We start from the raw sequence: 16,075 nt of genomic DNA on the forward strand, positions 1-16,075 counted from the left end.
AATTGTGTCTAAATATTACAGTTTTTATGAAAAATGTTTTGTGCTACTTGTTTGCGCACCTATAAAGTTCCATATCCATATTCTACTTTTTGAATCTTCTAAAAAAAAAAAAAAAAAAAATCGGGATGTTGGTACTTGATTATTACTAACCTGGTCATGTCCACATAACCCTTTGGAACTTGAGAGATAATATGTTTATCTTTAACTACTTATAAAACAAACATATTTAAAATGGAATTTTCATCACTGTTATGCCCCGTACACACGGTCGGACTTTGTTCGGACATTCCGACAACAAAATCCTAGGATTTTTTCCGACGGATGTTGGCTCAAACTTGTCTTGCATACACACGGTCACACAAAGTTGTCGGAAAATCCGATCGTTCTATACGCGGTGACGTAAAACACGTACGTCGGGACTATAAATGGGGCAGTGGCCAATAGCTTTCATCTCTTTATTTATTCTGAGCATGCGTGGCACTTTGTCCGTCGGATTTGTGTACACACGATAGGAATTTCCGACAACGGATTTTGTTGTCGGAAAATTTTATCTCCTGCTCTCCAACTTTGTGTGTCGGAAAATCCGATGGAAAATGTCCGATGGAGCCCACACACGGTCGGAAATTCCGACAACACGCTCCGATCGGACATTTTCCATCGGAAAATCCGACCGTGTGTACGAGGCATACGTGGCCAAACAATTGGTGCATCAAGGAACACAACTTACTCTGAGTTTCTATGGATTGTGGATCCTATGCACATCTGTCAGTGCTATACCTTTTTGTATGGTGGGGTCCAATTTTTGGAGACTTCATTCTGATGCTCAATCGGTAGAAAGTGGTTACAAATGTGAGTTTTGTGCTTTAGATATCAGGAATCCCTTTTTTTTAGTTCATATTCAGTGGTATATATGGAATTCAATAGACCTTTGTTTATATACTGTAGTATGTTTAATTTTCACCATGGCTATAAAGATTAAAGCAGTCTTGTGCATGAGTCAGTAGTACTCCTATTTTACCCCCTTACCAACAGTAAGCTACTAATTGCCCCATATTTGCTTTTTAGGCATGCGGTTTTACTTTATTTATAATAAAGCAGCATAAGTGGTACAAACACTCTCCCATCTTTAATGCTTATGAAGCTATGTACTTTGTAAAACAGCATATAATGTCCTTGCTATATAAATACAGAAAACAGTTAATCTCCCTGTTCTATTGGCTGTGTTTTTGCTTATTTTTTTAAAAATCTTTATTCTAAGAGCCCTTTCACACTGGGGCAGGGGCGGCGTCAGCGGTAAAACGCCGCTATTATTAGCAGCGTTTTACCGTCGGTATGCGGCCGCTAGCGGGGTGGTTTTACCCCCCGCTAGCGGCCAAGAAAGGGTTAAATACCACCGCAAAGCGCCTCTGCAGAGGCGCTTTGCCGGCAGGAAAAGCTGTGCCGTCCCATTGATTTCAATGAGCAGGAGCGGTAAAGGAGCGGTATACACCGCTCCGAAGATGTTGCTGGCAGGACTTTTTTTACTGTCCTGCCAGCGCATCGCTCCAGTGTGAAAGCCCTCAGGGCTTTCACACTGGAATGAAAGTAGCGGCACTTTCGGGTCGTTTTGCAGGCGCTATTATTAGCGCAATAGTGCCTGCAAACCGCCCCAGTGTGAAAGGGCTCTTAATGTTTTACCAAAGACATAGGTGTGGTCACGATATACCAATACATGTCTCATGTATACAGCATACATTACAGAAGTCAGTAGAGCAATATAAGTTGTCTTAACTAAATGAAAAATGAATACTGTCTAAAGCAGGCTATGGATGGATCAAAATTCAGCTGGTCCAGCAGGGACCGTGCAAATTTCAATCCACGTATGGCCATTGCTGGCCAACAGAAGACAATCTAGCAATCAGCTTCTGCTTAAAGGGCCTATTGGGAAAAAAAGCTGCTTGATCAGCAGCTGCAGCCAATGGCTGCATCACTGATCTGTGTGTTCTGACTGCAGTGGTGGAATCCTCAATCCACCTTGATTATGTGGATGGGAGAATTGGTCTGGTTTGTATGGTCAACTTTAGACATCCAGGTAAGTAATAAGTGCCTTCATTTTCCAACAGGATTGTAGGAATGTACAGTAGTAGGTTCAAATGAGCAAGAAAAGGAAAAATAAGTGGGCCATAAAATGTGGAATAGAAATCCTGAGGGAAGTCAAGAGGCATTAAAGAGATAATAGAGAAATATCAGAGGTAGAGGGACTGGAGAGCGAGAGGTAAGGTAAGGGCAGGGAGATGGTGATGACGGGGGTTCTCAGGCGATTCTCCATCAGTCTAAGGGGTAGAATAAGTGTGATGTAACAATTTGTTTGACTGCTTGAGGCTAGGTTTACATCTGTTTGGGTGATTACCGCTGTGGGAAAGCACCTGTTCCCGCAGCCATCCGCACAGAAAAAGCAGTGTGCGGGTGTCAATAATGCCAATGGCACACTGCACTCACTGGCGACCACACCTGCACTGGGAACCGCACTGCACTTGTGGTTCCCGTGTGGGCTGCAATTTCTGAAATGCTGCAGGGTCCCTTTCTCTACGTTTTAGGAGGCACAGCAGCCTACTTAAATGAATGAGCTGCTGTGCCTGCACAAAACACGGCCCGCAGAGCCGCACAGATGTGAACCTAGCCTGAGCACAGATTTCTATTCTGGGGAACAGGTAAACTCTAGCCAATAAAACCAAATATGTCTGAATGTTTTCACATTGTGTTTATGGATTTGTGTTCGAGTGCAAAATTGCACACTTTCCCCAAAGCACATAAATGTGCTGCCCTTTTCCAGGCATGCAGCAGTTCTATTAATTCTTAATGGAACCCCCACACATATTGCTAATGCACATGTGCCAAAGAACACGGCACCATGCATTTTGGTGCTGCACGAATTTTAAAATGGGTCAGGCGCTATGGGCTGCCCTAAACGCGACACCTGTAATTGCCCAAAAAAAAAAATGTGCATGCTCCATCGCACCCGTGAGATGTGAACAGAAGCTCAACGAGGCTGTGAGGTTCTCTATATATGCTTGATAAAATTTCTAGCATTGCACCGATACCGATATCAGTGCTGATACTAAGCATTTGCACGAGTACTTGTACAAATACTCCAATACTAAAACTCATAATGGTGGACTTGGTCACATATGTGCATATTGATGTGTTTTGTACTGCACCCGAATTGCATGAAATGTGAACCAAGCCAGTTTTCTATCGAGGTGGTTCACATATGTGCAGGCTGGCCACAGTGCAAGTTTAAAAATAGTCACGGTACGATTTTCAGTCCAGCTAAGGTGCGAATTCCAGTGTCATACACTTTAAAAATTTGTACCCGAACCGCTGAACAAAAATCGCACCAGACTCTTTTTACAAATGCACTGAAACCGGCCCCACACATATGTGAACCTGATCTTATTGTTAAAAAAAACAAAAAAAAAAAAAAACAACAAAAACAAACACATTAAACTAAAAATAGGTATCGGCAATTGGTACTTGAAAAAAAGTATCAGTAATTGGTACTTGAAAAAAAGTATCGGAACTCGGTCTTAAAAAACTGGTATTGGTTCATCCCCAATAATTTCTTTTAGAAAAACAGTTTTTACTTAGTTTTGTTAGACACCCTTCTTGCCTTCAATACCGATATTGGGGACACCCAATATCTATTTGCATATAATGAAAATATTTGGGGTACAAGCATTCATTCAACAAATGAAAATGATTTTCAACAGGCAACATGTTTATTCATAGATATGTACATATATAAAAACAAGTTTTAAAATTGTTCTACAAACCAAAAGATTAAAAATGGAAATGTCATTCCTGTATATACACATTTCATCGCATGCATCTTCAAGAGGAAGCACACAAATGAAACAGATTCCCACTAAGTATTGGCAGCAAGTTAAAATCCTAGCGATAAAATCCTTGTTTGTTTCAAGTACAGGAAATCTATGAACACGCCCTTGTTGATAATAATAAAAAAAGGTGCCTGATGTACCTAAAAGAAAAAATATTGCAGTGGGTGTTTGTTTGATACAAGTCTTACATAACGAATGGAGTGACTGTAAGAACCTATACCTGAGATGACATTAGGGAGATTTCACATTGTTTTGGAAATGCCCATAATTCCAATGACCTTACAGCAAACAACAAAATAAAGCTTTGCTTAACATCTATCAATCACTGAATTTGCCAAGTGGACAAAGCCTCTAATACTTAGACATGTGAGTTCAGAGATGTTTAGATATGATAAAATCATTAGTGTACCTGAGCCACACAGTCACATTGTAGACTGCACTGGAAAAGTAAAATGTTCTACATCAGTACGGTGTGTGTGTTTAAAATTAAAAGTAGGTTTCTTATGATTATCATGCAGACAGTCATGAAGAGGTAGACAGCATGATGCAAAGCAAACCTTAGGGCACTATTTACCTACACCCTAAAACAGGCAAAACTAACAGAGTTGCATTGGTGGCAACTATTCTTGGGCCACTGCACCTTCTGCACCTATGGCACGGAATCAGAGGTTTCATCTAGCTGCTCCTGAGCTCAGAGAGTGGATTTATAATCCCCTTTCTTGGCCAAGGTCATCATAAGGCTCCCCGTAACCAGGAATAGCAAGTGTAGGGTGCAGAGTAAAAACACCATCACCCTGCAACCTGCATGGCGTCATTCCAAGGCCCAGAACCCAAATATAACGCTCCTGGACCCTCTCCAGCAAGGCACTCACATTACTGTGATTACTTTTTCTAACAATTCACAGAACACCTTTAGATCTAAAAAGACAGCAGAATACCACATTTTGGGTATATTCTCTGAAATACATCAGCAAATCATAGCGATGGAAAGTGTAAGCCTTGTATAAATGAATAACTGTGCACCCTCCATCATTATTGTGATAAAAAAGAACAATCTTTAAAATAAAAAGGAACAGCTTTTATCCATCTAGGTGGCAGTATTTAGCAGCACATTCTATAGAAGTCAGGACTGAAAAAATTCCAAGTATAGGCCTTTAAAAATCTATGATAAAAGGCAACAATTCTTATTAAAAGTAGAAAGATCACCAAGTACAAGGTTTATAGGGCATGTAACATTCATCAACAGAATGCTTATAAATTAATGACTTAAAACTCATACCCTTGTAATACAGCATTATAAGAACTAAATGTGTTACACCAGTAGCACAGTAGAGTAGAGTAGAGACGAGTTCATAATTAAACAGCCAGTCATCGCGACACTACTGAACTAATTGAATTGTAAGATGTGCCACTGTTACAGCTAGCGGCATAGGCTTCCTGTCCATGCACATCCAAATTCACTCTAAACACGGAGGATGATTTCAGGAGAAAATCTGCCGCGTCCCGCCGCCCCAGTTCTCTTAGTTTTGACATTAATACCGCTACAGTGCTATCAGGAGCATTAGTCCATTCTTGTAAAAGAGCACAGACGGGACTCTCTGTAAAATCTTTATGTGTCGCACTGCTGGCATTATATTTGGCAACTAACTCTGGAAGGCCCAAATTCATGGCTAGAAGACACCAGTCCTTGCCCATAGGATCTGGCGCATCAAGAAATCGACTGAGTTTTCTCCTTACGAGAATGTTCAGATCCGACACATGATGGTCCATGCCTAGGCTTCCTTGAGAGTAGATCTCCAGGCATCCGAAGCACAATATGCTGCTAAAACTTTCTTTGTATCCAGCCATTGTGTTTGCCAGTGAAGTCTCCTTTTGGGCTTGGGCTCGGAAAAAGTCTCTTGGCTGGTAAACCATTACTGGCTCATGGTGTTCTCTTAGTTGCTGTGGGCTTAAGTAATGTTTTACAGTTAAAAGCCCTGGCAAGGTTGCTGCAAATAAGTTATCAATGATACTGCAAATAGATTCTTGGAGTAAACAACACTTTATCTTCTCAGTTTCTAGTCCTCGCACATGCACTTCAATTCCTTGACCGTTGTTGACCAGCAACACCAAAACTTCAGCCCCTCTGTTTGCCAGTTTACACCCGTTTACCCACAGACGTATGTCGGCATCACCTTCAGTGCTCTGCTGGTGTATCCACCTGCAGAGGTTTACTTGGACTTTATGGAAAATCCCACAGGGGAAAGGAGTAAGGTGTTCCACAGGAACAATTCTAACACCTCCATATATTAAGATGTCCTCTTCTTCATCAGTCCACGATCTGTGCAAGCTATCTGTTTTTATAAGGGCAGGGATATCTACCATGGTCCCACTGCTTAAGTCTCGCGCACAAATGTCCATAGCATCCAAAATTTGTATAAGTTCATCCACGTCACTGTCTGAAACCAGGCGTTGGATATCCTCCATGGTATACCTTCCTCTATAGTGGTGAAGGGCTTTTGGGTTCTCCACAGACAGCAGCTTCCCAAGAACATTGGAACACAACCATCTTGGATCTAAAAGCACAACATCTTGGACAGTATCACTCTGCATGATGTTTATCTGTGTAAAAACAAATATTAATTAGTAATTCATATTTTGCTTCTTAAATTACACCTATGTAAATACACAGGTAAAGAGAGGCAATTTAATTTTATGTTTGCGCACACATATTGTTCTACTGCTAGGTATGCGATACTAATAATCTGTCATTTGGGTGGAGAAACAACTCACCTCTCCCATGCTGTGCAGCTGCTGGGCTAGATTCCGGACATCATCTTCAGTTGCCAGTGGATTTAACTGTTCTTGAACGTCATAAACAAATTGTTGGAATGAAAGCAACTGGTTGGGTCCATTCTGCTTTCTCCAGGTTGGAAGAGTTGAGAGAACCTTCTCACATAATGGTGTCATTGGAGGGCAATCCTACAACAAAAAAAAAAGACTGTTTAGATAAACTATCCACAAGAACTTTTCCACTGCCGTGTGAGTAGGCACAAATTTAGTATGAACTTCTGTACACATCGGCAAAACTCCGCCTACTCAAAACTCAAATTTTATTATGTTGTTAAAAAACCAGTACTGAAAATACTTTAAAATAATAGTATTAATAATATGACAGTGGCCTCATGCAACTGAACGGTTTGAGGCATCCGGCGTAAATTGCAGATGTAATTACACGCCCAGGAGAGACAGCTGCAGAGTACTTCTACCCATAGTTACGTATGGCTGTATGTTGTTATATGAAGCGGTCTTTCCCATCAAGAGAATATCGCCCAAGTCACTGATTCTCTGAGTGGCATCACGGAGTTGCAGTTGCCCCTAGAAGACGCCCAGTCGGACGAAATGTACGTAGGGTGGAGTGCAGCTGTTACGTTATTACGCCTGCTCAGAGAGCCGGCGGCTTGTGCGATATGCTCTTGATGTTTCAATGCTTTGTGAGTACCCATTTAGTATTATTAATAAAGTTTATCTGACTGTAATTCACAATGGGTTTTCCTTGCTACTCCCTTTGTATGTGGTGGTGAGGCATTTTTAATGAGAAATGATCCAGTGACCGCATAAGGCAGAGAAGGAGAGAGGCTCAAGGCGTAATCAGATGTGAGAGAAGGAAGGCTGGAGCCATCCATCCGGGTGGGATCTGTCACCTTGTAAAAGCTCATATGTCTGGTAAGCTGCTTTATAATCACACGGTGTCTGGTGTACGGTTTAATGTGTGAAGATTTTTTTCACTTTTTAATTTTTCGTTTGTGGTGGACTTTTACAGGTTTAATCCTTATTTGGATTTGATAATTTCTGTTGAATTAAGATATATTATTTGAATGGTGTAGGCAGTATTTTATGAATATATGTTTTCATTTGACAGCGCAACACTGTTTTTGAAATAATTGAATCCTCGTCTATAAGCTTGGATCTGCAGCTCTCATCCACAGCTGTGGGGGTGCAGAGGTCAGAGTTGAGAAGCAGGTGCAGAAGTAAGATATGAATGGGGGATGCAAAGGTAAGAACCTCTACATCCCCCATCCACATCTTACTTTTGCACCCCCTTCTCAGCTCTAACCTCTGCACCGCCACAGCCCTCAACTTTGCACCCCTTTCCCCACCCACAAAAAACAACTGTCAGCAGCCAGCCTCTCTCTAGTACCTCTAATGGCCACATCTTTATGGCTGCCCCCCCCCCCCACTGTGCCCATTTATTTGTTTATTTGCGGCTCTGCCTCTCCAGCCATTGGCCAGCAAGATCATGAAGGCTGCATCACAGCACAGCACCATGCTCCGCCCCCCTCCTGCCCATAAACACTCGCCCTGCCCTAAGGGGCAGAGAGGAGATCCAGGCTGTGGAGAGGTGTGCTGTCACTTGCTAACACAGAAGCTGGGCTTCTTAGTTTACAAGTGACAGCAGATAGCAGCGAGCAATCCTGTAACAGCCTGAAAAAAAAGCAACTAGAGGAGTAGGGATAAGCCGTATAACCTTACAACAGTCAACTTACACTCACAGTTTTAACCCTTTTCTGAAAGAAAAGAATATTGTTGTAACTGCTTAAAAAGTATCAGCTGGAATTAAGCTTTCATTTGTTTGTCTCTAAAATACCATATTTATCGGCATATAACACACACTTTTTCCCTCTGAAAATCAGGGGGAAATCGTGTGTGCGTGTTATACGCAGATTCCTGCTGCCTCAGAGTGGAAGAAGGGGACGAGCGCCGCTGGATTACACACAGCTGCTATCTCCTGTGTATCCGGCGCTCAGTCACACACAGTCCCGCCCCCCTGGCCCGGCATTGGATCACTGTTCTGTCCATCATATGAGCCGGGCGGGACTGTGAGTGACTGAGCCCCGGGTACACAGGCGATCGCAGATCTGTGTAATCCAGCACTGGCAAGGCTGCAATCATCGGCAAAGGCGAGTCTGCAGATGGACACTAAGCAGGCTGCAATGATGGGCATGTTAGAGGCTGCAGATGGGCACTAAACAGGTTGCAATGATGTGCACTAAACAGGCTGCAATGATGGGCATGTTAGAGGCTGCAGATGGGCATGTTAGAGGCTGCATTGATGGGCACTGGTGAGGCTACATTGATGGGCACTGACCCTTATTTTTCTTCCAAGTTCTTTATTTAAAATTTATGTTTTTTTTCCTGAAACTTCCCTCTTGAAGTTAAGGTGCGTGTTATACACCAATAAATACGGTATTTCCTCAGCTAATACTCTGTCCCACAGGGCGATAACGCTGCTGTGCAACTTAGTTGCAGAAGTAACAGCTTTTTTCTTCTATTATAAAAATTAGGAAAAATAGCAAATCTACTGTCTGGTTTAAAAAGCAACAGAACTTTTATGGGGAGGACTCACTGAGAAAATCCAATGCTAATGACAGACTGCATTATTTATGTCAATAGTTTCACCTTAAATCAACTCTGGCTTTTGTCCCTCACTGTCAATGGATCTCATGTCTTCCAGTAAAAAAAAAAAACAAGCACAAAAGGCTTATCTACAAAATGTGTGCTTACCTAGGCAAGTTAAAAAACGAAATAGATATCAGTAATTGAGCAATGTGGCCAGCAGAGGGTGCAAGAAGCACACGAGTAACATCACAGCAACAAAATTACTAAACGGCATACACAATATTGCTCATCTTATGTACAGAGCAACAAGAAAATCTTCAATAGCATACCCTGACACTAAAGCATGGTGACTTATATATATATATATATATACACATACATACACACACACACACACACATATAAACAGTGCATCAGGAAAGTATTCACAGCGCTTCACTTTTTCCAAAATGGATTAAATTCTTTATTTTCTGTAGAAATTCTACAAACAATACCCCATCGTAATGACAACATGAAAGAAGTTTGTTTGAAATCTTTGCAAATTTTTAAAAAATAAAAAAACGAAAAAAAATCACATGTACATAAATATTCACAGCCTTTGCTCAATACTTTGTTGAAGTACCTTTGACACCAATTACAGCCTCAGGTCTTTTTGAGTATGATGCTACAAGCCTGGCGCACCTATTTTTGGGCAGTTTCTCCCATTCTTCTTTGCAGGACCTCTCAAGCTCCATCAGGTTGGATTGAGAGCGTCGGTGCACAGCCAGATCTCTCCTGAGATGTTCAATCGGGTTCAAGTCTGGGCTCTGGCTGGGCCACTCAAGGACATTCACAGAGTTGTCCCGTAGCCACTTCTTTGTTATCTTAGCTGTGTGCTTAGGGTCATTGTCCTGTTGGAAGATGAACCTTCGCCCCAGGTCCACAGTGCTCTGGAGCAGGTTTTTTTTTTTATCAAGGATGTCTCTGTAAATTGCTGCATTCATCTTTCCCTCGATTCTGACTAGTCTTCCAGTTCCTGCTGTTGAAAAACATCCCCACAACATGGTGCTGCCACCGTGCTTTACTGTAGGGATGGTATTGGCCAGGTGATGAGCGGTGCCTGGTTTTCTCCAGACATGACGCTTGCTATTCATGGCCAAAGAGTTCAATCTTTGTTTCATCAGACCTGAGAATTTTGTTTCTCATGGTCTGAGTCTCCTTCAGGTACCTTTTGGCAAAATCTAGTGGGCTGTCATGTGCCTTTTACTGAGGAGTGGATTCTGTCTGGCCACTCTACCATACGGGCCTGATTGGTGGAGTGCTGCAGAGATGTTTGTTCTTCTGGAAGGTTCTCCTCTTTCCACAGAGAAACGCTGAAGCTGTCAGATTGACCACTGGGTTCTTGGTCACCTCCCTAAGGCCCTTCTACACCGATCGCTCAATTTGGCCAGACGGCCCACTCTAGGAAGAGTCCTGGTGGTTCCAAACTTCTTTCATTTATGAATGGAGGCCACTGTGCTCATTGAGACCTTCAATGCCGAAGACATTTTCCTGTACCTTTCCCCAGATCTGTGCCTCGATACAATCCTGTCTCGGAGGTCTACAGACAATTCCTTGGACTTCATGGCTTGGTTTGTGCTCTGACATGCACTGTTGACTGTGGGACCTTATATAGACAGGTGTGTGCCTTTCCAAATCATGTACGATCAACTGAATTAACCACAGGTGGACTCCAATTAAGTTGTAAAAAGAGCTCAAGGATGATCAGTGGAAACAGGATGCACTTGAATTAAATTTTGAGTGTCATGGCAAAGGCTGTGAATACTTACGTACATGTGATTTTTTTTCATTTTTTATTTTGAATAAATTTGCAAAGATTCCAAACAAACTTCTTTCACGTTGCCACTATGGGGTATTGTTTGCAGAGTTTTAAGCGAAGTACTGTAAATACTTTCCGGATGCACTGTAGATAAAACATGAATTCCACCAGTGTCTCATGCCCTTCCTTATCCCCATATGTGCTAAATACACTGCAAGTTTTAATATCTTTTTGCTCTGAAGCAACTCCTCAATCTCAGGGACACAATGTCAACACTGTGTGTGAGTCACCGACAGTCTGTCACACAGTGTAATGACCTGGGAAAACCTTAGTATTTGTTAGACTGTCATTAGATTAGGGTGATTAAACAGGACATGTGCCCCATTATATCAGGTGTCCATATCAGTGTCCTTTACATCAGGGTCCCCATCAGAATGCCCCCTTACATTAGGGTTACCACCAGAGTGCCCCCTTACATCAGGGTCCCCACCAGAGTACCCCCTTACATCAGGGTCCCCAGCAGAGTGCCCCCTTACATCAGGGTCCCCAGCAGAGTGCCCCCTTACATCAGGGTCCCCAGCAGAGTGCCCCCTTACATCAGGGCCCCCAGCAGAGTGCCCCCTTACATCAGGGCCCCCAGCAGAGTGCCCCCTTACATCAGGGCCCCCACCAGAGTGCCCCCTTACATCAGGGTCCCCACCAGAGTGCCCCCTTACATCAGGGTCCCCACCAGAGTGCCCCCTTACATCAGGGTCCCCACCAGAGTGCCCCCTTACATCAGGGTCCCCACCAGAGTGCCCCCTTACATCAGGGTCCCCACCAGAGTGCCCCCTTACATTAGGATCCCCACCAGGGTGTCCCCTTACATCAGGGTCCCCACCAAGGTGTCCCCTTACATCAGGGTTCCCCACCAGAGTGCCCCCACCAAAATGCCCCCTTACATCAGGGTCCCCACCAGTCCCCCCCTACATCGGGGTCCCACCAGAGTGCCCCTTACATCGGGGTCCCCACCAAAGTGCCTCCTTACATCAGGGTCCCCACACATATGATCAGTTACCCCATCAAAATGCCCCCTTACATCAAGTGCCCAATTCAGAGTGTCCCTTTACATCAGGTATTCCCATCACTGTGCCCCTTTACATGGATTGCCTCCTTACATAAACTGTCTGCATCAGTGTGCTCCCTTACATCAATTCCCCCCATTGGACTGGTTCATGGATCAGTGGATGCAGTTTTTAGAGATATGGGGGGGCGGGGCAAAGCCCACCCCCAGCACCCCCCCCTAGATCCGACCGAGGAAGACACTGAATGCTATGAACCTGCACCTGGTATACAGTATCTTGCCTCTTCTGAAACATGACAGATTCTGAACAGGCTAACTGGCAAATACAGTACATGATTCTCTTTGCTACAGGTATGGAGAAGGCAGGAAACAGGATACTCCAAAGCACACAATAATAAGTCATCTTTTGGATCCACTAGTGCCAAAAACATAAACTAGGTATTCTTACAGCGATTAGATCTCCTATTTTCCCTTAATGAAATCAGTGTTGCAGAAAAACATTTCACTTTACAGCTAAGGACTTACAGAAATCATCTGGCTTCTCAGTTCCTGTAGGTGATTTCTCAGAAGCTTCATGTCCTTAGAGCCAGATGCCCCACCATCCAACACAAACAGCTTGTCAGAAATCTGGAGGTCATTGCCAAACCTAGGAATTCAGATAAAGCAAAAATTTCTTGTAACCATTTTCAAAAGAAAATTTTGGAGGAAGTACAAAATCTGTACTTTCCAAAATGTTTATTCAACAATTAGAAAAAAGGGCATAATTGTCTGAAGCATAGGCATTTTATATAATCTCTATAATTACCTGTTTCTAACTTCTTTCAGCAGCGATATATCTTTGTCATATCCAAATTCTCCACCTGCTGGACGTGGGAGGTTGACAATGTCTGCGTGGGTGGCAACCAACACCACTCGCAACAGATTCTTCAGCTTCCCTCCATAAGCTGTCATGATAGTAACAGAAAACAACCATCAGCCTATACACACCACAGGTATGAGAATAGAAGTCACTATTTCTGCATCACAATGCAAATACCTATCTCAAGGACATGGATATGCATAAATGTCATCTTTACAATGCCGTTCACTTGGGCACTTGCCTTATTGTCACGAAAAAAATAAAAAGACAAACTGAACAATACTCCAACAATCTTTTCTGGGCTTTCTTTGAACGATTTACCATTATCAATAGTCCAGTGGTAAATACACAGCTCTGACAAGGCTGCATTTATCATTACACAAAGAAGTGGTTTTCCCCTGCACAGATATTATTCTATGCAGTTTTTTCTATCAGCAATGGAAAATAAAAAAGCAATTGGGGATCTCCTCAATAATCCAAGCTATGTTAGAACCAACAACAAAAGAAACCATTTAGAAGAGCCGAACTAACAAAGATGGGTTGCTGGTACCTATAGGTTACAGTGATGGAAATCAAGATTTGACCTCTGGATACTAATTTTGCTGTAGGGGTATTAGTAAAAAGCATTGATAGTTTTTTTTATTGCAGTTAATGACAAACTGTAAATAGAAAAGAGCGCATTCTACTGCAGATTTTTGTCACCCCCAACATGACCTGAAAAATGTTATTTTCCAGAGAAATGAATAATTTAAAACAGAACTAAACTTTTATCTGTGTTCCATTGAGATTTCCCTTCACTTCCTGTCCCATAACCAAAACAGGAAGTGAGAGAAAATCCCTCCAAAGTGAGGGAATCCCTGGTTGTCACCAGGGTCAGCAGAACTAGTGTCTACATTGGAAGATTTCCCTTCTATTCCTGTTCTGGTGACACCTCTAAATTTGGGGATTATTTTCAGGTCAAATTGAGAAAATCTCCCAAACTGGGGCACATATAGCAATAAAAAGCTGACTGGTGCTACAATAACTATCTATCTACTCTATCCAAAACGAAAAAAAAAAAAAACACTTTTGGCTTTAAAGCGGCATTGAAGTTTTTTTTATCATCACATTATTACTATTATTCACAATTTATATAGCGCCAACAGTTTACGCAGCGCTTTACAATGTAGAGCGGGGACAGCACAATTACTATTACAATTACAATTATATTACTATTACTATTACAATTATTATTATTCAATACAGAAGGGCCCTGCTCGTAGGGCTTACATTCTAAAGGGAGGGGGTGGTGGTACAAAAGGTAATAGATGCAGGGAATGATTTGATGGGATTGTTAGGTGGGTGTGGGATAGGCTTCCCTGAATAAGTGAGTTTTCAGGGATCTCCTAAAGGTGGACAGGTTAGGGGCTGATCGGATATACCGGGGCAGGGAATTCCATAGGATGGGAGAGGCTCTGGAGAAGTCCTGAAGACAAGCAATGAGAGGAGGTAACAAGGAAGCTAGAGAGCAGGAGGTCCTGGGAGGAGCAGAGGGGGCGATTTGGGCGTTATCTGCAGATGAGGTTAGTGATGTAGCTGGGGACGATGTTGTAGATGGCCTTGTATGTTATGGTTAGCATTTTGAATTTTATACGGTGGGGTAGGGGAAGCCAGTGAAGGGATTGGCAGAGAGGGGCAGCAGTCAAAGATCGATTAGCGAGGTGTATTAGTCTAGCAGCAGCATTCATAATAGACTGAAAGGGGGAAAGCCTGCGTAAGGTTAGGCCATTAAGGAGAGAGTTGCAATAGTTAAGGCGGGAAATAATCAAGGAGTGAATACGTTGCTTTGTGGTGTCAATCAGGAAGGGTCGAATTCTGGAGATGTTGCGGCGGTTAAGGAGGCAGGATTTAGCCAGCGATTGGATGTGGGGGCTGTAGGAGAGGTCAGAGTCAAGGATTACCGCGACTGCAGTAAATGCACACTGAGCTGTGCATGCACATAGGGTTTAATACTACTCTAACTATACTTTTTTTCACCGAAAATGGGAAGTTACACTTGTCTGCCTTCTCCCCTCTGTTCTTTCTTTTGGCACTACTTTTTTTGGGAGGCGAGGGACGGACATGTACCTGATTTTGACAGGTACCTGCTCCAAAAATGGCAAGAAAGTAGTGTTTTGGCACTACTTTTTATGGGGGGCGGGGGACGTGCAGGTACCTGCTTTTGACAGGTACCTGCTCCAAAAATGGCAAAAGAGTTGGTTCAGGTGAGGACAGAGCTGGATCCCTGGACAGATAAGTGTCTAATAACTAAACATCTGCAGGTACAGTATTTGTAGCTGCTGACTTCCAGCTGCTAAAACTCTTTCTTGTAGAATTTCTCTGATTGTCACCAGTGGCTCATACACTTTCTAACAGCTCTGATGCCCCGTACACACGAGCGGAATTTCGGTCTGAAAAATCTTGGATGGTTTTTCCGATGGAATTCCGCTCAAGCTTGACTTGCATATACACGGTCACACAAAAGGTTTCGGAACTTTCGACCGTCAAGAACATTGTGACGTACAACACTACGACGAGCCGAGAAAATGAAGTTCAATGCTTCCGAGCATGCGTCGAATTGTTTCGGAGCATGCATGTTTTTTTGAGCATTGGAATTGCATACAGACGAACGCATTTTCGGATAGGAACTTTTTCCGACCGAAAAATAGAGAACCTGCCCTCAATCTTTTGCTGGCAGGAATTCCACCAGCAAAAGTCTGATGGAGCATACACACGGTTGTAATTTCCGACCAAAAGCTGTCTTCGGCGTTTTCCTGGCGGCATTTCTGATCGTGTGTGCGGGGCATTAAACATGTAACAGATAACTGAACAACAGGCATGTAACCTTTATAAAGCAAATGCAGTGCAAGATAAAATACTTTTCCCCTAAAAGCCATTTAAATACAGCATGACTGCTTAAATATCTTATGCCAATGAATAAGCTCTCTTTTAATAAATGAAAGCATCCCATTTATGTTGCTCAATTTTTTTTTTAAAGTGTGAAATAGTTCCCCGGGAAAGTAACAGAACACAGCTCCTTGAGCAGTGGTTTATTGGATATACCCCGCTAAGCCAGCTCA

General features: G+C 42.8%; 1 protein-coding gene across 1 annotated transcript in view; it reads right to left on the bottom strand.

Moving 5' to 3' along the window:
- Positions 1–3,736: 3,736 nt before the first annotated feature.
- The window catches only part of DAPK1 (death associated protein kinase 1), a 222,888-nt gene continuing 210,549 nt past the window's right edge, over positions 3,737–16,075 (bottom strand). Inside the window, exons 23-26 of the mRNA XM_073633362.1 lie at positions 12,924–13,062; positions 12,644–12,764; positions 6,651–6,839; positions 3,737–6,479 (exon numbers count right to left, since the gene is read on the bottom strand). Of these exons, the coding sequence (XP_073489463.1) occupies positions 5,247–6,479; positions 6,651–6,839; positions 12,644–12,764; positions 12,924–13,062 (1,682 nt within the window). The 3' untranslated portion in view covers positions 3,737–5,246. The remainder of the gene's footprint in view (positions 6,480–6,650; positions 6,840–12,643; positions 12,765–12,923; positions 13,063–16,075) is intronic.

Source organism: Aquarana catesbeiana, linkage group LG01 (assembly GCF_042186555.1).
Source record: "Aquarana catesbeiana isolate 2022-GZ linkage group LG01, ASM4218655v1, whole genome shotgun sequence".
Taxonomy (NCBI): domain Eukaryota; kingdom Metazoa; phylum Chordata; class Amphibia; order Anura; family Ranidae; genus Aquarana; species Aquarana catesbeiana.